Source organism: Nomascus leucogenys, chromosome 12 (genome assembly GCF_006542625.1).
Source record: "Nomascus leucogenys isolate Asia chromosome 12, Asia_NLE_v1, whole genome shotgun sequence".
Classification (NCBI taxonomy): Eukaryota; Metazoa; Chordata; class Mammalia; order Primates; family Hylobatidae; genus Nomascus; species Nomascus leucogenys.
Window position 1 is genome coordinate 17348710 of NC_044392.1, and position 25487 is coordinate 17374196.

At 39.6% G+C, this 25487-nt stretch overlaps 1 protein-coding gene across 1 annotated transcript in view; it reads right to left on the reverse strand.

The window, feature by feature from the left end:
* Positions 1–25487, reverse strand: part of AGBL4 (ATP/GTP binding protein like 4) — a 1461703-nt gene that overhangs the window by 317576 nt on the left and 1118640 nt on the right. The window contains exon 6 of the mRNA XM_030823879.1: positions 18700–18739. Coding sequence (XP_030679739.1) covers positions 18700–18739 — 40 coding nt within the window. The remainder of the gene's footprint in view (positions 1–18699; positions 18740–25487) is intronic.

The window sequence follows — 25487 nt, forward strand, 5'->3', positions numbered from 1 at the left end:
TTGAAGGTTGATTGCTATCTCAGTGCTTTATATCTGGCAAATCTATCTCGGCCTTATGAATGCATTTGACCTTTTTATAGGTACAGGGGAAAAATAACAGAACAAAAGTTAATTTAGATCTCTATAATACAACATTTTTTTTTCCGAAAGAAATGAAAGGGCATTGAAATCGATACCTGCAAAATAACATGCTGATGAATGTTGGGATCCAATTTTCTCATTTTGCTAACTCGAGATTGGGAATTCTGAATAGTTTTCAATCCTGCATTCTTTGGGCACTGTGAAGTCTGCCGTATTGTGTCCACACAATGCTGCTGCACACTCATTATGGGAGTACCAGTGGTCCTGAAAAGGTCAGTTAGTTAGAAATGTCAACGTTCAATGGAGCCGCACAGACCTGTGTGCGCACAGATCCAATTAGAGTGGCCAGGCAACATCGCTGTAACCCAGAATCCTAATGAGCGACTAGAAGAAAGATGGCAGAACCTTTTTCCCCTTTCTTCTTCTTATTCAAAAGAAATGGAGATTGCTTTTCAACCACCCTACATGGGGTTGTTTAAACTTTACCAAACACCACTTAGGCTCCAGGTGGGCTGGGAGGGGAACCCCAGCTTCTGCAAAAGCTAAGCCTGCCTAGAACAGCCAGATGTGGAAAGGAAAATAATGAAGAAGGCAGGAGCAGTACTTCAGACTTCAGGCTGGTGGAATGGGTCATCCTTTGCAAGACTTAGGTTGATAGCTGACTAAGACGAAAATGGCCTCCTTATTAAGTTTATTTCTAAGCCTCTGCTATGTGCCAGGCCTTGTGGTAAAAACTGGCCTTTGCCTTTATTTTTTTCAAACCTAAAGCACTGGTACAAACATGTATAAAGAGTACATACAACTGCATTTATATATTGGCCGATGTTTCAACAGTGCCTCTCTCTTTCCAATTCATCATAAGCTGACATTTTGAAAAAGTATGCTGGTCATAAATATTATGCTGCAGCAATGTAAAACTGCTATTAAAGCTTCTAAATGCTTTCTCTCAATTTCTATATTTATCTCATTGTGGACAGTTTACACTCTGGCACCAGTCCATGGATGACACTTTGAGTAGCAGAGTTCCAGCTATCTCTCCTTTGCTTCTTCTTACCATCTACTCCTCACTCCCACCTTCACTGCTTCTCACTATTTATCCGCTGCTTCTAGGATGACAATCATACTAGTCACTCTTTTCTTGTTCACTCACTACATAATTATTTAAAACACTTTTTGAGACTGGGGCCAGTGGCTCACGCCTGTAATCCCAGCACTGTGGGAGGCTGAAGTGGACGAATCACTTGAGGTCAGGAGCTCAAGACTAGCCTGGCCAACACGGTGAAACCCTTTCTCTACTAAAAATATAAAAACTAGCTGGGTGTGGTGGCATGCGCCTGTAGTCCCAGCTACTCGGGAGGCTGAGGCAGGAAAATCGCTTGAACCAGGGAGGCAGAGGTTGCAGTGAGCCAAGATCGCACCACTGCACTCCAGCCTGGGTGAGAGAGCAAGACTCCATCTCGAAAAATAAAATAAAATAAGAAAATAAAAAATAAAACAGTTTTTGATATTTGTCTTTTGGTACCACAGACTCCACATATAGTGAGAACACTCTCCCAGCAGCCCCTGTCTGGGCTTCAGTGGTTAACTAGCCTGAAATAACAAATAAAAACTCTAGGTAATTTTGTTACAAATGATTCACGGACTATACTTTGAGAACAAATGGAGGATTTTACCTATCAATGGATTCCTAAACTCAACAAGTAGTGATGATCTGCTTGGTTCCAGGCTCCAGGCACTGTAGCAACCCAACCCTTCACCTGAGGTGACTTAGCCCTGTTTGCAGCTGTCAGATCCCGGAATCACTCTGGCTTTGTGGTCATGTAAGGGTAGGGACAGCAGATAGGAGAAGTACTGGATTAGTAACTTGGTGGGTAAGGTTTGCTGTCTGCATTTGCTCTGACCTTTTTGCCTAATTTTCTGTAGCCAGACTCTTGTCTCAGGCCCCATGACTCTCTCATCCCAATACTCATTTCTGCAGTAAATGGGTCATTTGTCCATTCATTTTTTTGTTTTGTTTTGTTTTTGTTTTTAGCCTAGGTCTCACTCTGTCGCCCTGGCTAGAATGCAGTGGTGTGATCTCAGCTCACTGCAGCCTCAACTTCCCAAGCTCAGGTGATCCTCCCACGCCAACCCCCCAAGTAGCTGGGACTACCAGCATGTGCCACCACACCTGACTAATTTTCTGTAGAGATGGGGTTTCACCATGTTGCCCAGGCTGATGTCAAACTCCTGGGCTCAAGCAATCAGCCTGCCTCAGCCTCCCACCCATTCGGTTTTTCTTCTAATATCTCCGCAACCTCTGGATGAACCAGCACCCGTGATTAGGAAGGCAGCTGAGAAATCAGAAATTCATTCGATTTTGAGTCAGAAAACTTGGGTTCAAGCTCTGACTTTTCCACCTAGAAGCCATGTGAACCATAGACAAATCTTTTTATTTCTCTGAGCTTCAATGGCAAAAATAGGACTCAGATGCCTACTTCACATGGTTGTTTTGCTGTTTAGGCAAAGTGTTGGTTGAAAAATCACCTTGTCCATTGTAATGTGTTATATGAAAACCACTCGTAGTGGTCGTCATTATTGTGCTATTATTATCGCCCCCTGCAGTGGTTACCTTTTTAAAACACTTTTTGATATTTGTCCTGTGGCACCAGAGCCCCTACCAGTAGTGAGAACACTTACCCAGCAGCCCATGTCTGGGCTTCAGTGAACTAAATAGCCCAAAGCAACAAAAACCCAGTGGAGAGAAAGTGGTTAGGTTGCCCCTCCTCTGTATCTTTAGAGAGGAAGGAAAGAATGATCCAAGAGATTCTGAGTAAAATAAATAGTCACGGTAGAGGACTTAGTGGGAGCAACATGAGCATGTTTCTGAGACGATCTCTGCCGGTTTAGCTGAGGGAACAAAACATAGGCAGGGGCCAGAGCATGGAAGGGGGTTAGTAATTGGAACCTGGCCTCTAAGACAGTATCATCAAGTGATATGAGATGTTTCCCTATGCACCGTCTAAGGCTGGAACTGAGCCCACCTCACAAACTCATTAAACGGCCCTTGATATGGAAAAGGAAGTCTTATTTCCTCTACAAATAGCTGAAAACCACCAATTTTCCTTTCATTAATGCAATTAAAAACTCTTCTCTAACAAGCCAGTTTTCTGTATAATCTTTACCAGAAAGGAAATCCTTTGGAAAGACATCCAGCCAGCCATCCAACAGACTTCATCTGGGTTGGGCTGATCCTCCCTCATTTTTTCAGTTTCTAGAGAGAAGTGCATCAGGCTTTTAAGACAATTATTCAGCAACCATCTGGACAGGAGGAAATTGCATGGCAAATGCCAAACACAGACCCTATTGGCATGTCAGAGAATGACCTACTATCCCGTGGCTAAGTTATTGAGAAAAAACAAAAAAACCCAAAAAGAGATATCTGTGGTGACCATCCTCAGAGAAGAACTTCCCGTAACAACATGAGCATTTCCAAGGTTCTCTGGTATGTGCCAGATATGTACTTTTTTCTTTTTTCAGATACCTACTTTATCTTATCTAATGCTCATGACAGCCCTATGAAGTCAGTATTGTTAGTGCTATTTTAGGGATGAAAGACTTGAAGCTCTGACAAATTAAGTGTTTTGCCCCAAATCATATCAAGATCAAATGGCAGATCTAAGATTTGAACCCTGGTCTAACTGATCTCAAAGTTTCCACTGCATTTTAGACTTTCTTTTTCTTTTCTTTCTTTTTGACATAGAGACTCTATTCTTTTGTCCCAGTAGTATTGGGTAAGCACCAGTAATTGCAGGTCAGTAAATCTTGCTAAGAGCAAATGCTCATATTCCTCTAGCCTATCCTCCTCACTGTCTTTGATGATGTTTTGGACCAGAGCATGAAGGATGTGTACCACCTTCCGTGACATGCCCATGGGTCCTAATCTCTAGGAACTCCTACTGTATGTACTTGGATCACACTTGCGTGAATTCAGTAGCAACCCCACACTCATTTGCCAAGCGTGTAAAGAACTGTGATATAAGCTGGAAACTAGACATTGGGGCACATAACCTTTTTTCCTAAATTAGAGAATTTTACTTTTCTTAGTCCAGCAAATAGAAAATGTTTCACACTTTCACTACCAAAACAAGCACTCTTACAGTTGTAGGTCTACATTAGGATAGGAAGGTGTAGATGGACAAATTTAGCTGTTTATTCATGGAAAAAAATGTAGCTAGATTATTCTTAATACCTTTCTCCAAAATCTCTGCCAATCTCAAAAAGCTATATCTTGGGAAAAAGAAAATCTTTGGAGAAATGAGAAAAGATAAGTGGCTCTGAAGGAACCAAAGAAATAATACTAATAATCATAATCATCATCATTATCATTTCAGCGCTGGCCTCCAGGATGCCCCTGAATGAATGTAACTTCCCAGTATTCACATCCTTGTCTAGTTTCCTCCCAGGTGAATAGGGCTGACTTACATAACTAGCAGGACATTATAGAAATGATAGGCTATGGCTTTTCAGCCTAGATCATAATAAACATTTTAGCTTCTACTTTGCCCTCTTTTGGATTAGTCACTCTGAAGGAAGTCAATTGCCATGTTGTGACTCAAGCAGCCCCATAGAGAAGTGTATGTGGCAAGGAACTGAGGCCTCCTGCCAAAAGCCAGCACCAACCTACCATCCATAGGAATGAGTCATCTGGAAAGATGATCCTCCAGCCCCACTCAACCCTTCAAATAGCTACAGCCTTGGCTGACATCTTAACTATAACCTCATGAGAGACCCCAAGCCAAAACCATCCAGCTAAGCTGTTACCAGATTCTTGACCTACAAGAACTGTGTGAGATAATAAACATCTATTGATGTTTGAAACTGCTGAGGTTTAGGGTAATTTGTGATGCAGCAATGTAATCACAGTAATAACTGTTTATTTAAAATCTATGGGTCATGTACTTGACTACGTTAGCCACTTTACATACATCACAACTAATCTTCACAAAACTCTAAGAAGTATTATTACTACCTTGCTCTTTTATAAATGGTAAAATGGAAGCAAGGCGCTGAAAACTTAATAGGCTTTCCTAAGGCCAAACTGAAAGTAGAAGAGATAGGATTCGAACATATAACGTATGTACGTACTACAAATCAATTACAGTGACAAAATTGACAGTTTTTTCCTTTATCCTTCAGATTCTCATGAGTTCTGTCTACCTCATGGCTGGGCTAGGTTGACTATAATTGCACTGCTTCAGGTCAGAGCACATTACACTGGCCTACAAGAGATATTCCCTGATGCCCTGTAAGTGTAGAGACAGGCTGCTGCAGACCTTCAGCCTGTGGATTTAGACCTCCATCCCTGAACCAATGAGAATCAGCATCCTCCCAGCTAAAGTTAGATGAGCTCTTATCTCCTCTCAAACCTCATTGTGCAGAAGGCCTAGTGTTATCAACAGAGCTCCTGTTCATAGCCTCTAACATGCATTACATTTACATGTTAATAATAAAGTCCTAGGGGATTTATTGTCATGATTACCTCACTTAATCTTTATTTCATCCCTATGAAATAGGTGCCATCATTCATATTTGATGAAAAACTAAGCCCCAAGGCAGTTTAATGTCTTTCATAAGGACAGGGAGCTAAGAAGTGGCAGAATCAAGATAGGCACCCAGGTCTACCTGGTTCCTAATCTTTTACTCCATGATCTTGATTCACAAATAAGGCTGGTATCCTGCTCCAAATCTGTTAATCATAGCTCCTAGACTCTGTGGTCTGCTCTCCCTAGGGCTTGCTGCCTGCTCTCGAGGTCCCTGGTCACTGGTATGGGTCTGGCTTTAATCAGAAAAGCCCTCCTTAGGTCCAAGATATTACATCCACCTGATGATAAGTCCCTTCACTGCCCAGAGATTCTAGCTGTGGAGCCTCTAGTAGGCTTAATCTTTTGGATAAAAGGAGTGAAGCAGAACAGATCCATGTCTGTTCTGCTCTCGGGCTTTATAATTCATATACTTGGCTTAAAATGGCCACAGAGATAGTCACTGCAAATTTCAATATTGCAAAATTTGGGCCATTTCCAAGTAATGCCAGGCCCCAGTTTATCCCCCAATTTCAGGGGTGGTATTTATGAACCACCTCTCAGCCAATCAGCACAACAGATTTCCTTGGACATACATACTTGTTCAAAGATGGGTTCATTATGACTCAATCACAGAATGAGAAGTGATAAAAAATTCTGCTAGGACTTCTGAGTGAGTCTCTTGTTTTCCTAGGACTAGAATTTGGGAGAATGTAAAGTCTGCAGCTGCTACAGCCATCATGAGACCACATGTGGCCTGAGAATGGTGTTAATACTGAGAAAGTTGAGTTAAGAGAAGGAGAAAAACAGATTGGGTCCTTTGAGCCCTGTATCAAGATGCACAAGATGTCAGATTTATTTGTGGATTATTCATTTACAAGAACCAATGAGTTCTCTATTTTTGCTTGAGCTAATTTAGGCTTGGACTGAAGAATCCTACTTATATTGTCCCTGTGCCTTAATTTAATTTAGCTTTTGTGTCTTGAATTCAAGTTCCTCTAGGCCTGAGGCCTGCCTTCAGCCTAATAGTGAAGGTCTTACCAGTTCTTTCCTGACCTGATCTCCCTCATGATGATCAGCTATGGTGCCTTGCGATGCCCTACCTTCCCAGAACTCAGTCCATTCAACTGGATGTTCCATAATGGGACCCCTGATCCCTTCCCAGTGATCAATCCCTTCATTGGAGCCCTGGAATAATGGCATCCTCCATAGATTTCTCAGGACAAATACCTTAGGAACATACTAATTAGTTTGTCTCTCAGAGACCACAAGCACACGTATGCTTCTCTCTGCCTTTATGCATTTCTCAAATTCTGAAGTTTGTTTATTCAGATTTAATTAATCTTCCGAGTAACACCAATGTGATGTTTTTTGTTGTTGACATGAGAGATGGAGTTTTTTGGGGGATGGAGGTGGGAGTATTAATTGGTACAACCTTTCTGGAAAATGAATTGGCAATAAGGCCCAATAATTCCTTAAACATATTAATGGTCTTTGACCCAAAAATTCCATTTCTAAAATATCCAGCAAAAAACTAATATAAAAAAGTAAAAAGCTTTTTTCACAAATAAATTTATGGTAGAGTTATTTATAAGGGCAAAACATCTAGAAATAACATAATGCACAACAATAGAACTTTTTTTTTTTGCAAATAAGGCTACAAATAAAAATTGGAACATACTAGAGACTTTAAGAATAAATCTACCTTTAAAATGCTCATAGATCTGGTAATCCCATCCCTAGTAATCTATTTTAGGATAATAAACCAAAATATAGATAAAAACATATATGCAAAGGTTGAGAAATTATTCATAAGGTAGAGAAACAAGAATCAAGTTAAATATCCAACATTATTGACATGGGAAAATATTTCTGCTGTAATATTAAGTGAAAAATCAATATAAAATTTTATATTCTATATGATCTCAACTATGTAAAACAAAATTATTCATGCAGAGAAAAAAAGCAAAGAAGTAAATGTGTTAAAATATTAAATAGTCATTGCCTCTGGGAGATAACTGATATTTTCATCATTACAAATTTTCTGTGTTTCTCAAAATTTGTACCATGAGCATGTGCAATTTTTTAATAAAGAAAGTGATGATAAAAAGATGGTGTGTAAACTACATAGCAACATGGAGATTGTTTATGGAATAATGTTAAGTGAAAAAAGATGTATATAAAACTTACTGTGATTGCAATTATGTAAATATGTTTCTGCATATAGACAAGAACTAAAAGGGAAAATGTATAAATAGAATTCGATTTTGTATTGTGCTAAGGTTGTGGGATTAGGAGTAATTTATTTTTCTTCTCTAAAGATGATTTTAAAGCTGTTTTAATGATGTGTATGCAGTTTTTGAAACAGCCCCTCGGCTGTTAGACCACTATACTGCTAGACTGGCTCTGCAGGTCTCATATTGGCTCTGAAAATGGCCATAAGGCAGTATCGAGTTTGGCCTCTCTTGTTCCCTTAGTCTCAGAAGGGCTGAGTTCGAATCATAGGAGACTCTAATTAGAGACAAAGCCCAAAGTTGTCATGTACTGGGAAGCAGGATCAGTCCATCACCATCTAAAATAGGTATTGCTTTAACAAGGTTAAGAGGGGATAAAGAACTTTGTGAATATTTGCAGTAAGGAATAAATTTAGCTGTGATTTTTTTCTGGAAGTTTCTATCGTATTTTAGGAAATCAATTGTATCTTCAGAACATAGCCTCATTAGTGAAAAAAAACCCAGTGACTATCATGTCCCTGACATTCTAGGCTTTCTTTATGCCTAGAAAAGTGGGTCAGCTTGAATTCTGTCTGGGGAAGAGGACTGAAAGGGATAATACCACAGATGAAGTGATATTTCTATGCAGCAGTGAAAAAGACAAAGGATTTATAATCCGATCTAGATTTGAATCCTGATTCCATTATTTATTAATTGTGTTCACGTGGACAGTTCATATAATCTCATAGCAGCTTGTTTTGCTTCTCTGCAAAACAGGAAAGATAACTGCCTTATGGTATAACAGGGAGATTTATGTGGAAAAAATATATAAAGGGCTTAACCTAGCTCTGACTCTTAGTAGACATTCCTAAATGCTTTTCCTTTAGTTTACACCATCAAATATCTATAACAATTTGGCAAGATTGATAACATAATTCCATGGAGATAGAATGAATAGTCTTTTCAACAAATAGTTCTGTGAAAACTGGATAGCCACATGCAAAAGAGTAAAGTTGGACTCCTACATTACATAATATAAAAACATTAATTCAAAATGGATCTAATACCTAAACGTAAGAGATAAAGCTATAACATTCTTAGAAGAGAGCATAGGTATAGGCTGGGTGCTGTGGCTCGTGCCTGTAATCCCAGCATTTGGGAGGCTGAGGTGGGCAGATCACGAGGTCAGGAGATCGAGACCATCCTGGCTAACACAGTGAAACCCTGTCTCTACTAAAAATACAAAAAATTAGCCGGGTGTGGTGGCAGGCGCCTGTAGTCCCAGCTACTCTGGAGGCTGAGGCAGGAGAATGGTGTGAACCCGGGAGGTGGAGCTTGCAGTAAGCCAAGATACCTCTGCATTCCAGCCTGGGTGACAGAGCGAGACTCTGTCTAAAAAAAAAGAGAGAAGAGAGCATAGGAGTACATTTTGAACCTTGGGTTAAACAGTGGTTTCTTAGATATGATATGAAAAGCATAAACAACAGAAGGAAAAATGGATAAACTTCATCAAAATTAAACTTTTTGCTTCAAAGAACAACAATAAAGAAGTGAAAAGACAGCACATAAAAATGTGAGAAAATATTTACAAATCATACATCTGATAAAATAGTATCCAGAATATATATTCTGAAAACCTCTTAAATGCAATAAAAAGTCAAGTATAGTTCAATCAAAAATGGGTAAAGGTAAATAATTAGAATAGACATTTCTCCATAGAAGTAATACCAAGGGCCCCATAAGCACATGAAAATACATTTGTTATCATTAGACATTAGAAAAAATGCAAATTAAAGCCACAATGAGATACGACTTTACACCCATTAGGATGTTTGTAATAAAAAGATAGATAATAACAAGTGTCAGAGAGGATGTGGAGAAACTGGAACTGTCCTCCACTGCTGATGGGAATATAAAAGGTGCAATGATTTTGTCAAGCAGTTTGGCAGTTTCTCAAAATCTTTAGTGTAAAGTTTACTATATGACCAGCAATTCCATTCCTAGGTACATATCCAAGATAATTAAAAACATCTGTCCACACAAAAACTTTTGTACAAATGTTCATAGCAGATTATTTGTAAAATCCCCAAATGGAAACATCCCAAATGTCCAATAACAGATGAATGAAAAAATAAATTGTGGTGTATCTAATGTAATACTATTTGGCAAGAAAAAGGAATGAAGTATGCTGATACATGCTACGACATGGGTGAACCTTGAAAACACTGTGGTAAGTGAAAAAAGCCAGTCACAAAAGGCCATATATGGTATGATTTGATTTATATAAAATGTCCACAATAGGCAAATTCATAGAGACAGAAAGTTTTAACAGTGGTTGCGAGGGGTCGGGGAAAGGAGAAATTGAGAGTGACTGCCAGTTGGTGTGGAGTTTATGTTTGGGGCGATGACAATGTTCTGGAACTAGGTAGTGGTAATGGTTGCACAACTGTGTAAATATGCTGAAAACCACTACATTATCACTTTAATGAGGATTTTATGGCATGTGAATTATATCTCAATAAAGCTGTTATTTAAAAAAGGTATGACCAGCACTTTTAACTTGGTGGGAATATAAAAATCTTTCTAAAAGTATGATAAAGTGTATTAGTCATTGCAAAATATTCATGTCATCCTCATTGCAGTGCACTTCCCTATGGGAAGATTGCACATATCTACCCATTTGAATTTATGGTCATATGACCATAAATTCAAATCCTTGCTTTGATCACGGATATTTAGGCAGAAGTGACGCCCCGGGGTTTTAAGGGGAGAGGCGTGGCTTCTCATCCCTCCCTTTTCCCTCTGTCACAATGACTAACATGGCAAATGCTAGCACCTCCCCACAATCCAACCTATTTTCCCAGCTTATTATTTCTGGATGTGTTGAATAACTTCCAATTGGCGAGACTTGCAAATCCACCCTGAAGGTTTTCTCTGACCATTGGAATCTGGTCATTGCATACACTGAGCAGATCAGAAGTGTCAGGGAATTAACACCTCCACCCTCTCTCCTGCTCCTTTGTCCTGAGAAGTATAACTATGTAGCTTATTTTCCACACTGGTTCCATGGGTTCTCCGGTGGGATTAAGTCCCAGTTGCCCTCTGTGGTAGCTTGCTTGATAATGAATCTTTCTTGGCTTTTTTTCTTTTCCTGTCTCACTTCCTCACTCCCCTACCAATGTCTCTGGGATCACCTCCAATTTGTACTAAAGTCTTTGTGTAAAGGTCTGCTTCTTAGTGAACCCCAACTAAGACACCCAGTGATATTACAAATAGAGGATGCCTGGTCAGCCTGGCTGCTAGAACACAAAAGATACAAAGCATAACTGGCTGCAATCCAAAAGCGACATGTACCAAGAGTGAATGAGCCTTTGCTTTTTAAGCTTTTGCAATTTGATGTAATTGTTACTTCAGTGTCACAACTAGTGAATGATGTATACTTCTCCTCAGTAATTCTTATTCTAGGAATTTTTCCTAAAGAAATAGTTAGAGATATAGACCAAAATTTTTATATAAGAATGCTCACCGTGGTGTTATTTGCAATTAAATAATTGGAGACAACAACAATAATAATATACAACAATAGGGGAATTAAAAATATAATAGAATGCTTTTTAGCCATAGAAAATTCTCTCTTAGAGAATATTAAATAATATTGGAAGATGTTCACACTATATTCAAATAACAATAGTTTATATGGTATCATTCAAATTTCATTTTAAAAATTATATCTACAACTGTGTATATACATGGGCAAAAAATAGGTCTCTCTCCTCAGTCTGGTGGTAAGGATTTTACCCGGACAGGAAAAGAATACAGTACTTCCTCATATTGCCTCCCTTCTACTGAAGAGGTTATAGGAAAATCAACTTTCTAAAAAGTAAAGAAGAAACTATAGTTGAACTTCTGGGCCAAACGACTAAATAAGTTCATGTTTCAATAAGCCCGTTTATTCCCATCAAATAGTGATATAGGATAATATGTGAAAAAGGAAATGAAACTATATTGTTGGGCTCCATTGCGGGAGACATCACCACAAAGCTCAAATGTACAGAAATGCAAAAGGGTAAGTGGTTCTGGGGCTACTGGCTAGCTGAAATCTGAATGTAGAAGAAGGCAGTAGCAGTTGGACGTTTGCCTCCTATGGGATAAGGGAGACCAAAAGTACACTATAGGAGATGGGAATCAGAGATAAGCTTCTGCTTAGAGCAAGGACTTTGGGTGGGGCTCTCCTGTCATGAAAGGAGCCTAGAAAAAAAGGCTGCTGCATAACTTTTGGGAGATTGCTCTCATGCATTGTAGGTATAGAGAGGTGAGGAATGTAGACTCAGGAACCAGATGCAATGGTTCTGTTAACTTTTTGTCATTGAATCTGCAATATACTCAATATTCCCCAGGTCCTATACTGAAGATGTGGGTAGAGGCAACTGCAAAAACCATCACACAGGGAGATGTGAACACAGTGGGAGTTTGAGGGGTGAGAAAAGAGAAAACCAGAAAATTTCCTTCTCAAAGTGATCTTACAAATTAAAATTTCAAAACACATGAAGAAATCGAATGCTAAAAATGATACTAAACAAAATCAACAATTGGAACTTGAATTTCCTCCAGATGAAACTTATTTTATGGAACAAAGATTTTAAAATAAGCATATTGAGGATGTTCAAAGAAACAAATGAAGACATTAAAACTGAACAAGAAATTATGAAACAGTACAGGCAGAAATAAAACAAGAACAGGTGGGTATGAATAAAATTAGAAATCTTGGAAATGAAAAAACATAGTCATTGAAATATTGAAAGAGACAAAAAAATCTAGACTAGACATGGTCAAAAGTGAATTTATAAATGCAAGTTACTTGTGAGGAATTCAAAATCAGTGCAGTAAGACAAAAATAATAAAAGTTATGAAAAATCAATTAAGAACCATGGAGGGCTACTTAATAGGATCTAGCATTTGTCCAATAGAAATTGTTGAAGAGAGTCAAAGGAATAAAGGATAAAAGCAATATTTGAAGAGTTAATTTGCCAATAATTTCTCTAAATTAAAGAAAGACATAGAATCTTAAGTGAAAAGTACACTCAGAGTATCAAGCAGGATAAACAAAAATAAATTCACATCTAGACCCAAAAAAGTGAAAAGGCAAAACATTCAGATTAAAAAATAATATTGAAACCTACCCAAGAAAAAAATAGGTTACCAAAACAATTATATGATGGCAGACTTCTCATCAGCAACTATGGATCCCAGAAGACAGTGAAAAAATAGGCATACTTCTCCACTGTGAATTTCACTGCTTTTGCATCCTCTATATGGGAATGCAAGACAGGCTTTCCCAGAGACTTTCCAGACCTTATATCACAATGCAACAACTATCATCTATAAGTCTTGGTACTCATGAATATTTTCAACTCCAGATAGATCAGTTTCATTCTGACACCCAATGACTATGCCTCCTTTCAGCAGGGAGTAGCCAGAATGAATATGGTGACAACCAAATCCCAACAAAATGAAATGGAACTTGGCAGTGGAGAAATGATTGTAATGGTGTGCCCCCATTTTTCTAAGAGATAGTTTATTTTTCTCTCTCTGTCTCTTCTTTTCTCCTTCCCCTGGTTTCCTACTTCCTACTTAGCCCTGTAGAAATGCAAATATAATCTTTTACCGCCCCTTCACCAGACACTCTCTACGGGGCAAATTTATCTAACTATGTGCCTAGAAGCTCCAACAAGGAACTCCTTCCCACCAGGAGACTGCCTTGAGAGATCACAGTTGATTCATAACCCAAAGTCCCACTACAAAAGTCTCTCCCACCTGGGGAGTTTTCAGCCTACTGCTGCCCATGAAGGCACCAGCAGTCGCCAGCTCAACTGCCCGGTTGATAAGGCACCAGAGCTAGCATGTGGACCTCCCCAACCTGCTCACTTCCTCCCCTGCATGCCATTCTCCTTTAAAAGTGCCTGCTTCTTCCCGTAAGATAGTTTTGGGATTAAAAGTCACTTTTAAAAATTTTTTTTTATTTTTTTGAGACGGAGTCGCACTTTGTCATCCAGGCTGGGTGATCTCCGCTCACTGCAAACTCCGCCTCCCAGGTTGACACCATTCTCCTGCCTCAGCCTCCCGAGTAGATGGGACTACAGGCGCCCGCCACCACGCCCGGCTAATTTTTTGTATTTTTAGTAGAGATGGGGCTTCACCGTGTTAGCCAGGATGGTCTCTATTTCCTGACCGCGTGATCTGCCCGCCTTGGCCTCCCAACGTGCTGAGATTACAGGTGTGAGCCACCGCGCCCAGCCTAAAAGTCACTTTCTTTATACCAGACTTCATTTTTGTTAACTGGACTCTGCAAGTGGCAAGTGACTGAACCTGCATTTTGGTTACATCACTACACATATATGTATCCCCCCAAAATGTACTGCTGTTTTGCATACTTTTAAGCTTATATAAATGGTATGACACTCCAAACAAAAAAAAAATCCTTAAAGTTCGAAGGAACATCCTCCGCAAACTCAAATTTATACCTAGCCAATTTATCATTCCAGACAGAAGTCAAAACAAGAATATATACAGATTAAGAGGGTTACCATGGACTCTCACTAAAATAGCTATTAAAGAATGCACTTTGGTAAGGTAATATAGGAAAGGCTTGATATACAATAAACAAAAGAATGCAAAAATTCATAAACTATGTAGGAAAAGTCAATGAGCTAATAATAATAATAATACATTGTTTTCCTTTTTGCAAAAATTTTAACTTAGTCTAAATGAGAATAACTAGGTGACAGTGTTCAATAGGTGGTTAAAGCATGTAAGGCTCTTTATGTGGCTGAAAGAATGCTAGAAAATCGCAATAACTGTAGACTTTGTTGTAAGAAAATGTATAGCTAAGTATATATCCACATATAACCAGTTAAGGTTAGAAATAAAATAGATAGCATCCAAATCCACAGAGAATGCAATAAAAAAGTCACATATAAAAATGTTTAAAAGGCAGAAATGAAATAAAGTGAATGATAAACAGAAAACACAAATATGGTGGTAGAAATATGTCTAAATATATTAGTTATTATAATAAGTGAAAATACATTAAATTCACCTGTCACAATATAAGGATTATTATACTGTATTTTAAAAATTTAATTGTTGCTTTCAAAAGATAAGCATGAAAGGCAAGGGTCAAAGGATATTGCCCCATAAATTATTAAGACGATATGAAAATTAGAATTTATTATAAATGAGACAGTGTTGAGTTGATGCAGAATTAAGCGTGGTAGGCCAATGCAATAGTATCGAGAAGAAAATAGATTTTGTATATAGTAAAATTGATAGATGACAGATGTGTAATTGCTAATGGGTAGAAAAAGGATAGACCAGTGGTTTATGGTGCTGAGACAATGAGTTATCCATACATACACAAAAAAATAAATTCTTATTTCATATACAAAGATCAGTCCTAAATGAGACAAGTAAAGACCCAAGTGTGACATAAAACTTGAGAAATTTTAGAAGTAAATACAGGAGAACATGATATTTAGATAGGGAGGATTTCTTAAATAAGTCACAAAAGTAAAACCTATAAAACAAGAGATCGATAAATTCAACTACATTAAAAAAATTTTTAAAAATAATATCAAAACACATCATGGAAAAAATTTAAAAATACAAGCCATAGTCTGGGAGAAGATGTTTGCAAGGTATATAAGTGACACAGTACTGATATTCAGAACAATAAACTCCTAAAAATCAAAAAAAAGAGACAACCCAATAGAATACAGATAAAGGATATGAAAAGTCAATTCACAGAAGAAACCAAAGTGGACAATAAAGATATAAAAAGATGCCCTATCTCATTGGTAATTAGGGAAACATATATTATAACAGCAATGAGATACCATTTCATATTCATCATGACAACTGGCAAAATTTATAAGTCTGACAATTTCAAGTGTTAAGGCTGCAGAGGAATGAAAACTCTTACATTCTGCTATTGGAAGAGTAAATATGTTCAGTTACTTTGGAAAACAATTGGTAATTATGTAGTTAATTTGAAGATGCATATAATTAATAAATCATTTTCCCTAGAGAAATTCTCACACTCATACATAAAGAGACATGCACAAAAATGCTCTAAGCAGCATTATTTGCAATCGCAAGTGGCTATAACTAACCTACATTCTGATCAATAAAATGGATAAATTGTAATTCAATCATATATGGAATATCTAACAGCAATTAAAATAAATGAAGCAGAGCTATGTATGTCAACATAAATGAATCTCTATAATATAATCATGAGTAGGGAAAAAGTCATAGAATGACATTGATAGTGTGATACCACAGAAATTTGTAAAGCAATACCAGTTATATTTTTTGATACATAGATAAGGAAAAACATTGAATTCATGACAGTGATTACCTGTAGGGTGAAGGGACAAAGATGTATTAGGAAGGAGTATAGAATAGTCTCAATTACATTTATACTTTTTTTTCCAAAAATAGGTGACTCTGGCATATAAGGCACATATTGATATGACAAAGCCAAGGAGTTGGCATGGGGGCAATAAATGGCTGTTCATTATATCTCTACTCTTTTCTGCATATTTGAAATTATTCACAATAAACAAAATAAGACTTTAAAGAAGGTATCGAGCAGATTAAGGCTTTCAAATTCCCGATCAGCATTTCAGAAGGCTCCCAGTCTATGACTGGCCACATCACACTGCAGTTCTGTTGTTGAAAAATGGTCTGGGGAGGAGTTCAGACAAGCCAGTACCTCCTATTGGCAGTGCAAGAGAGGTAGCAAGCTGATTCCTAGCTGCTGCAGCTCCTGGTGAAATGTAGAATGGGGGTGAATTTGATAGCACAAGATAGTGAATGAAAGTCCTTTTGACATGGAATAGAGTCATCCAGATAATAGCATGATCCAATGGTGCTTCCTAACTTTTCCAAGTCATGGCACACATGGATAATATTTGTCTGACACATTGGAGTGGAAGCTACCACCTAGGGGGCTTCAGTTGCCCTAGGTCCTACCTGTGTCCCTGAGAGCTGAGTGAATCAGTATCTCACAATATCACACAAGTATAGCCCATTTGCAATACACCAGTGTACCACAACACACCTTTTGGGATGCCCTGGCCCAGAATGTATTCTTTTCACATCTAAGAGAAGGGATAATAATGAACCACTCAAAACTCTGGCAGTGCTGATTTTTTTTTCAATCCCGAAGCTGTTTAAATGGACTGTACTAAAGAGTCACAACTACTTTGCTTGAATTTGTGAAGTAGTAATTAGGAACAGAAAGAGGTTGTACAAAAGAAATGCACTTAACAGAGCCTGAAGATTTCCCCCTAAAGCAACTGAAGACAGATCAACAACTCTCTCCAATTCATACTTAGGTATCATATCAGGGTGTGACCTGATGAAACTGAGATGTGGAAGCAGGCAATATGGACAGTGGATTGTGGAGTAGAACAGGACGCAATTAAAAGCAATTAAACTGTATCGGACATAGATAATCCCTCACCACCACCTTAGGAGGAATTGGTAGGTCATACAAGTGAGCCACTCTAGTCATGTCAGCCCATGATTTGGAATTTCTATATATGTTAATCATATATATGTTAAATGTAGGTCATTCTATGGAAGAGAGTAAACTTTTTTTGAAATAATTCCATCTTTATTCTTCTGAAGTCTCAAGCTCAAAGAGTTCTATCAGGTATAGAACTATAGTAAGGTCACCCAAACTAGTGACTGCACCTTACAGTTGCAGTCACTTTTTTATGCAATAGTTATGTAGACCAGATAATTGCTAGGATAGTGACTGCAGAGGGCAATATCTCAGTCTCTTTGAAAGTGAGGCACTGGCCCATGGATACAGCATGGTAGGCTTGGTGGAAGGAAGGGCTGACATAGTTCAGTCATGCTGGTTACTAATATATAGAAACATATCCAAATGTATTGGTAATTAGTCATCCCCTGAGACCCACAAACCTGCCGTATGACCACTGTGCCACACTAGCTCCTCCTCCAGGACCCCATCTCCCCACAGTCCAGTAACCAAAGTGTTAATGCCTAACATAGCAGATGGCTGTTAAATATTTTCAGTATCACCCATGGATGAAGATAACCACCACATAAACTCTCAAATGCTCACTAACCCTGCTGGCACCATCATCCCCATGACCGTAAGAGAGAACAGTATCTCTTTTTGTCCAATTTTGCCTTAAGTTTCCAAACCAGAATAAAATACCTCTCTGAAAGAACTAAACTGCTCAGCCTCTCCTAGGCCAAATGTCAGCTATAGAGGGGAAAAAAGACCTTTTAATCCCATGGTCATGGTCACAGCTTTTTGGGGGGACCTGACCTTCCCTTAAAAGTGAGAGACAAAAGTCATCTTGACCCTCTACACAGCCAACCAAACCTGCTCACTTTCCCAGACTGGCCCAATCTTATGAGCCATCCTCCCTTCACTCCATGGCACCTTCCAAGCAGATTCTCCATTCCACATGATTCTAAAACTTATTTCTCAGGAGACCAGGACACTTCCTTGACACCTCGGCCCAATGAGTGATTTGGAGAGAATTTGACCCTAGAATATGCAGCAACATCCAGAGTATCAGCCCTGCCATCCATAGTCAAGAGGAGGCAGCACAGGGCTGGCAGGGGGAAAATAAACTGTCTATGGAGCAGAGGGCAGGGGAGAAGAATTGTTCATGGTGCGAGAGTTCTGCTGTTCATTCAGGGAGTCAAAAGAGAAGGGCAGGAATTGCATTTGGATAGGCAACAAGGCATCATTCAAGAAATAAGGGAAAAGCCAAGGCAGAAGGGCCACGCCTACTCACCAGGGCTGGTTATCGTCAGGAGGTCAAGCTTTCGTTGTTGCTGCAAAAGAAAACACACTGTGAGGGCACTGATTTGAGCCAGAGCCAAGACTGTGCTTAGCAGGTCAGGGCGGACATGCAAAGAGGATGTTTGGACATACTGCAGGGTAAATCATACTGAATGTGGTACTCACTTCCAATTCTGCAGAGAGGATTTGTACGCTAGAGACAAAGAGGGGTGGATGGGCTTTTTGTTTGTCTTTGGAAGCATAGGTGGTTAGAGCTTAGAGGTCTCTCAGTCAAATTATACCATACTTATGGAAAATGAGGCCCTGTGCAGAATGTGGCTCACCTAGAGCCACAGAGAAGGTCCCTTTCCAGTTTCCCAGTCATGGGCTCATTCTTCTGTACCAGATAGCTTTAGATTTCCCTTTGCTCATACTGGCTGCACTGGTTGAGTGTCCGATATATTGGCAATTCTCTTTGCCTTGAGTGCCTGTCTTACTGCCACCCTCTAGATATTTCTTTTTAACCAAGATATTTCTAGATTGGTTTCATTCTTAAGTCTGCTCATAATACTATAACAACTTCAATTAGTGATGACCAACCATTCCTTTTCTAACTGAATCCTTATCCACACAATATTCACACAGAATAATTTTTGTCTAGCACACTAGGCTATAGGGATGAGGCAGCTTATGTTTGGAAGCAACTGGCCTTGGCTGCCCCAAAGGCTGAGGTGATCAATATCTCAAAAGGCCTGTTCCCTATCACAGCACAGCTACTGTCCTAGACTGGATGCCATGAAAACCTGAGGGTAGAGAAGTGGGTACAGGAGGCTGCAGCTGGTGAAGTGGTGAGCAGCCCTCTTAAAGACTTGAGTCAGGGTTCCTTAAGTCCCTGTCCTCCTGCTGACCTCTTTCTCTTTCCTACACTTGATTTTCCCTAAATAGTGTTGGAAATCTGTTTCTGTTTTCTTAAAAGAGGTCCAAACAAATTCCATTTTGAGAGTCACTGCTCTAGATTACAAATTGCAGGAGCTTTCAATCACCTAGTATTTTGTGCAGCGGAGGCCTTGCTATATTTTACCTCCCCTGCATTTCCCTGTTTATCTTGCCTCTATCCAAGAATGGCTTCCTAAAATTCTGCTTAAGCAGAAAGGGGAAAGCAGAAACATTTTTAAAGTACTGACTGTGGTAAGGCACAGTACTAAGTACTTTGATGTATCAATTTTTTTCATACTCCTGGCAATCGTACAGGAGAGAAGGACATGATATTTAGAGGGGAGAAACTGTCTGTCCAAGACATCTTCATTAAATGGCAGGGTCAGGATTAAAATTTAGTCAGTTCTGATTCTGACTCTAAAGTCCAAAATATGGCAATGAATATAAAACATCTAGCATGATGCCTGGTACTTAAAAGGTTCTCAATAAAAAGATCTATGCAGTATTGATGTTGTTATTACAGAACATCTGATCCTTGGTTTATATAAGATGGCTCTTACATTTTCATGAATTTTACTTATTGAAAGCTCAGAGATTTGACCTGCCACGAGGGCAGGGACCCCGTAAATGTCCCCACCAGTTGTATGAACTGCTTCTGTTTCATCTTCTTTCTTGGTAGAGAACCCACTACTTTTTTTTGGTTAAACAGCTCTACTCTGAGCAAGGTTAAAAGCTGCTTCCTGATGACACGATCACTGTTTCTAGCTACTTCAGTCCATGACAATAGTTTGGAGAGCTGAAGAAGATCTGTGTTGTCTTCTCTCCAGTCTAAATATTCCCAGGTCCTTTGTCCTTTACTCGTAAGACCTGGTCTCAAATCTCCCTCTCCTCAGGGTCACCCTCCTTCTTCATTAACTTTGATCTGTTTCAGTCAAAATCTCTGTAAGATTTCTCTACCCCTTGCTTCAGTGACTTCTCATGTACCTAAAAGGAGCTCCAGATCCCTCCAGTGCCTTCTCAATCACACATACCTGTTTTCCTGCCAACTCATAATTCATTCCAGTTGACATTTTCAAGCCAACAATGCAACTCTAAGATGTCACTAATCTACACAGTAAGAACATATCCTAGCACTGATATGAAACACCCACCCACGCATGCGGGCTAGAAGGAACGCTGGAGCCAGATCTTCTTCCTTCCCTAACATGGAACCAGGCCAGTGGGACATCTGGCTTAAGCTGCCTTTGCCAAGGCCAACCTATGTGGCTTGGCGCTTTCTTCATACATAAGGGAAGAATCCATCATGTCCTTTTTTCATACACTTGACTTTGTGATGATCACAGTTGGTGAATATGGCCTATTTGTCTGAAATGTATTTTTTTCTAATTAAGAACTATTGCTAAATGGCAACTCTGTGCCTAGGATTCTTTAAAGAAAAAAGGGAAGAAAACCTGACAGAGTCAGACAGGCCTGGGCTTGTGTCCTGGCTTTCTGTCTCTGGCCTCAAACTTGACAACTCTAAAATGGGCAAGTGAGGCTGAAATGCCATCAGTGACTGGGAGCCAAACACAACCAGGTAGTGTGCTTATGGGCTCCCTCTTCTGGTGTAGAACTCCCTGAGAACCTGTAGCCAGCACACTGGGGGCTCAAAGGAAAGAGTCAGAATTTAAAAGGGACCACATTTTCAACTATCCTCTCACATTGCAATTTTCTGTGCATGTATGAGTCTTCCTCACTAGATGAGGAGCATCTTAACGGCCTAGAACATCTATTATTAATTTTAGTAAAGTCAGTACATGTCACAGAGTACCCCTCAGTAAGTATTTGCTGGACTCAACTGAACTAGTCCCCAAATCCACAGACATTATCCTTTCAAACCTCCATGGCTTTGCTTATGCTATCATCTCTGTCTACCCTCTTGAAATCTTCCTGAAGATCTCTCTTCACTTCTCAAGATTTCCGTGAAGTCTTCTTTGAACACCACCTCCCAAACCTAACCACTTTATCTCCCTTCCTCAGAACAGAATTTCACACTTTGTTCTTCCAATACATCTTGCAAAGCCTATCTCACTAGGATCCTCAAGTAGGATCCTAGTGAGAAAGACAATGAAGTCAGTATCATGTACTGTCTTCATTGTCTGTCTTTGTCATGTACTGTCTTTCTCACTAGGAGAAAGTATCATGTACCGTCTTCATTGTCTGTCTTTCTCACTGATCCTACTTTAGGACAGGGCTATGTCATTTCACCTCTGTGCCCCCGCTTCCCAGAACAAAGGTCTGGAAGGAATGTTTGATGTCATCTAGCTCAAATAAATGTTTCAACTATGCCGTTACGCCTCTGCAATGACCCTGTTGATTAGGAATTAACCAGCATGGAGAGTAAACATGCTCTTTCTTTTCCAAGACTTTTCCCCTGCTACATCTTTGGGGTTTCTTCCCTTTAAGATTTTGCTCCTGCCATTTCTGTAGCCAGGAATACTGTCAATCCATCTCCTCTGGGAGGGTTTCCCTTCTTTACTCTTGCCCAGAGGATTACTATCTCTCCCCACTCCTACAGCTCCTACTGTCTGTACCACCTCTGTGGTGATAAATTAACACTAACCTGGTGATAAGCCCCTTTAACCTACAGATCCCTGCCATATGTGTGCACCACCTAGTGGCACAAGCAGATATGCGTAGGCTGTTGTTTCAACCTCTAGCTCTTAAAACAGGATTACAAAACCTGCATGTTCTAGGTGCAAACGAAAACAAAAGTGTATGTTCCAGAATGACTCTGCAACAATTTTTAGCTAAGAAACTGGAATATTTAAATAATTCCCTCAAAGTCATTCAAAAATAAAAGGACTGAAATGAAGTGAAAATTTTCCTTACTAGTCTACCAGGCACAATCATCTGAGATTGCCAATGAAAACTGTGGGGCGTTTGTGAAAATAGAGCACATGGTTTATAGAATTTGACCAATAATGTACAATCAGCTATATACAGAGAGGGGCATGTTGGACATAAAGAATTACCAAATCATTATAATTGGTTGCCAACTGAGGGAGATAAGAGCCTTTAATATGGATGGTAGGATAGGGAGGAAATGAAGCCAGTAAGGTAGGTGGCAGGTTTAATAGGCAGACAGGGCCTGATGACTCTTGAACCACTTGCTGACCAAAAGTTACAGTCTAAGGAAGGCAGAGTCTTCACATGTGTAGTACTGGTTGTGTGTGTGTGTGTGTGTGTGTGTTTGTACGTTTGGGGTCGTATGTACGTTTGGGGTTGGGGAGAGGACATTCATCTCAGACAAAGAAATTCCACATTTGGATGGAGGGGAATGCATCCAAGTGTGCCTGTGCGGGATTCTATCGACTGCTGAAGGAATGTGGGTATGCCAGCGCTGGATCAATCGGGAGTAGATATGTGGACTCCTGGCTGTTTATGACCCCTGCATCCAGCCTTCCCTGATAAACATGGTGCCCCATGGACATTCAGAGGAAACCAATTTCTTTGCTTAACCACTGTGTGGTGAATGCTGAGTATGACCTCATAAGGACAATGGAGGGTGGGGATTCTAAGGTCAACAGGAGTAACCTCTGAATTGGGTATCCAGGGATTGCCAGAGTGTCTATGGTGGATGCTTAAGGAATGGTCCACCAGCACCCTTGCTCCAGGAGTTATCCATTTATTCCCCCATGCATCGAGTGAGTGCTATTATATTAGTACCATGTCACCTCACCTCTAGTCACAGTGGACTTCTCCAAAGGTGGAAGTCCTAAAAGCTGGGCTAATTAGACACCTTACTCAAGAACTTTGGACCTTTTCTGGATTCAATTATTCTCGTTGAAAACTATAGTTGTCCTAAGTTAAAGAACCTATCTTTAAAATTTTCGTAATTATGAAAATCACACATGCTGATTTTTGTCATTTTCCAAATTTCCAGAAAATTCAGAGTAAAAGTAGAAAAATTACTTTGAGTCAACTGCAACCGAGAACTGGGAATATTTCCAGAAAATTCGGAGTAAAAGTGAAAAGTAATGAAATCCTACCACTGAAAGAGAACCATAGTTAATATTTTGGTGTATTTTCTTATCATCTTTCTCAGTATGTGTATATATTTAATGATATTGTATTTATATATAATAAATGAAGTACAATTCTAATCCTGTGCAACATTATGTTCATATAATTTTTCATCCCAGGCTGCATCTTTGTTTTGAAGTAGGAGAGTGTAAGTCACATATATTTATGGTCATAGCTAATACATTTGATCTAACAACTATGATTTTGCTTCTAATCTTTTTCTTTTCAGGGAAGGTAGCATTAATCAACAAGATACCAGTAGGATAAACACTTGCTTATTTTGTCACAAGGAGCCAGTTTGAAAAGCCCAGCTACTGCAGCCTACCAATATAGATAAAGGCTCCTGAATCTGGGAGACTCTTCAAGCTATATTCAACTTAGAAGATACTCTTTTATTTTTTCATATCTGAAGCCCCTATGACTGCAGTTACAGAAAGCATTAAAAACAAACAAACAAACAACCAAGAAAGCATTCTGAAGAGTGCTGGATTCAAATCAGACAGACAAAGGTGAATTCTGATTCTATAACCTCTGAGCTCTGTTATCCTAGGCAAGCTACTTAAGCTAGCTGGCAATGAGGTACTCAGCCATAAAAAGAGTGTACACCAACCTCCAGGGGCCTAACAGGAAGGAGAAGCAAAGAGAAAAAGGAAGAATCACTCCAAACTGGGGAGCAACAGGCAGAGTGGGGGAATGCACTGGTTGAATACTAGGATTTCCGAGTGCTGGCTACAGCTCTGTGCCACCTCAGGCTGAGCCTTTGGGCCTCTCACTATCTGGTACCTAGCCCTTTACCATGGCCTCTTAAAGATCTCCCAGCTTCTAGTTTTCTTTCCTCCAGGTCATCCTCCACACTGCAGCTGGAGTGAGCTTTCTAGAATGCACATCTTAAAACTCATCGGGACTCCTATAAGACAAAATCTTAGCCTTAGGTGGCTATTGGAGGACTTCTATAACCTGGCTTCTGCCTTCCATCTCTTGTCCTCTCAGACTCTGAGCTCCAGCTATGATCAACCACTTCTGGTTGCCAAATTTGCTGTGCTTTCATCATTTGCCTTTGCACATGTTGTTCCCTCTAATTGGAACTACAACCCCATACCCAAACTAGTGAGGAACTGTCTAACTAATTCCTGCTTGTTATTTGGCTCTTAACTTATGCCAGCTCTGCTGTAAAGCATTGCTTAACTTGCCAAGGCTGTGCTAGATAGGGTCCTTCCCCTGTCCTTCCCCATCAGAGCACCATCACATTGTATTTCCGTGACCGCCTCACTCCTCCTTTCTCTCTAGTGGTTGTGTGAATTTCCTGAAGGCAGGGGCTGTGCCCTCTTTATTTCTCTCCTCTCAGGGACTAGCCTAGCATCTGACCAACAGATAATGCTCAATTCAGATTTGGTGATTACTTGCTCCAAGGATGGCAACTAAACAGGGTCCCACTGAATTGGTCACCAAAAGAGGTCTTTAGTTTTACCCCTTGTCTTCCAATAGGCACACATCAACATACCCATACAACACTCATGCACTACCCCCATAATTTCTGTGAAAACTCTGTTTCTGTCTTGGGGACCCAGGAATTGGGCCACAGAGAATTTGGCCTTCTTCATCTTGATGGGTAGTTACGAGTCTATGGTTAAAAATTGACTTTTCGTTTTGGTCACGACTGCATTGCAATTACCTCCCAGAATGAGAAGGGACGTGTTGTTCCGGGAGCTCAGTGGCTGGTTTGATGTGTGGGGTTCTGCGTGGTAGAAGAGAATAGTCACTGATTATGTGTTCTGTTTTGCTTTCTGTGTTTCGTGCAAG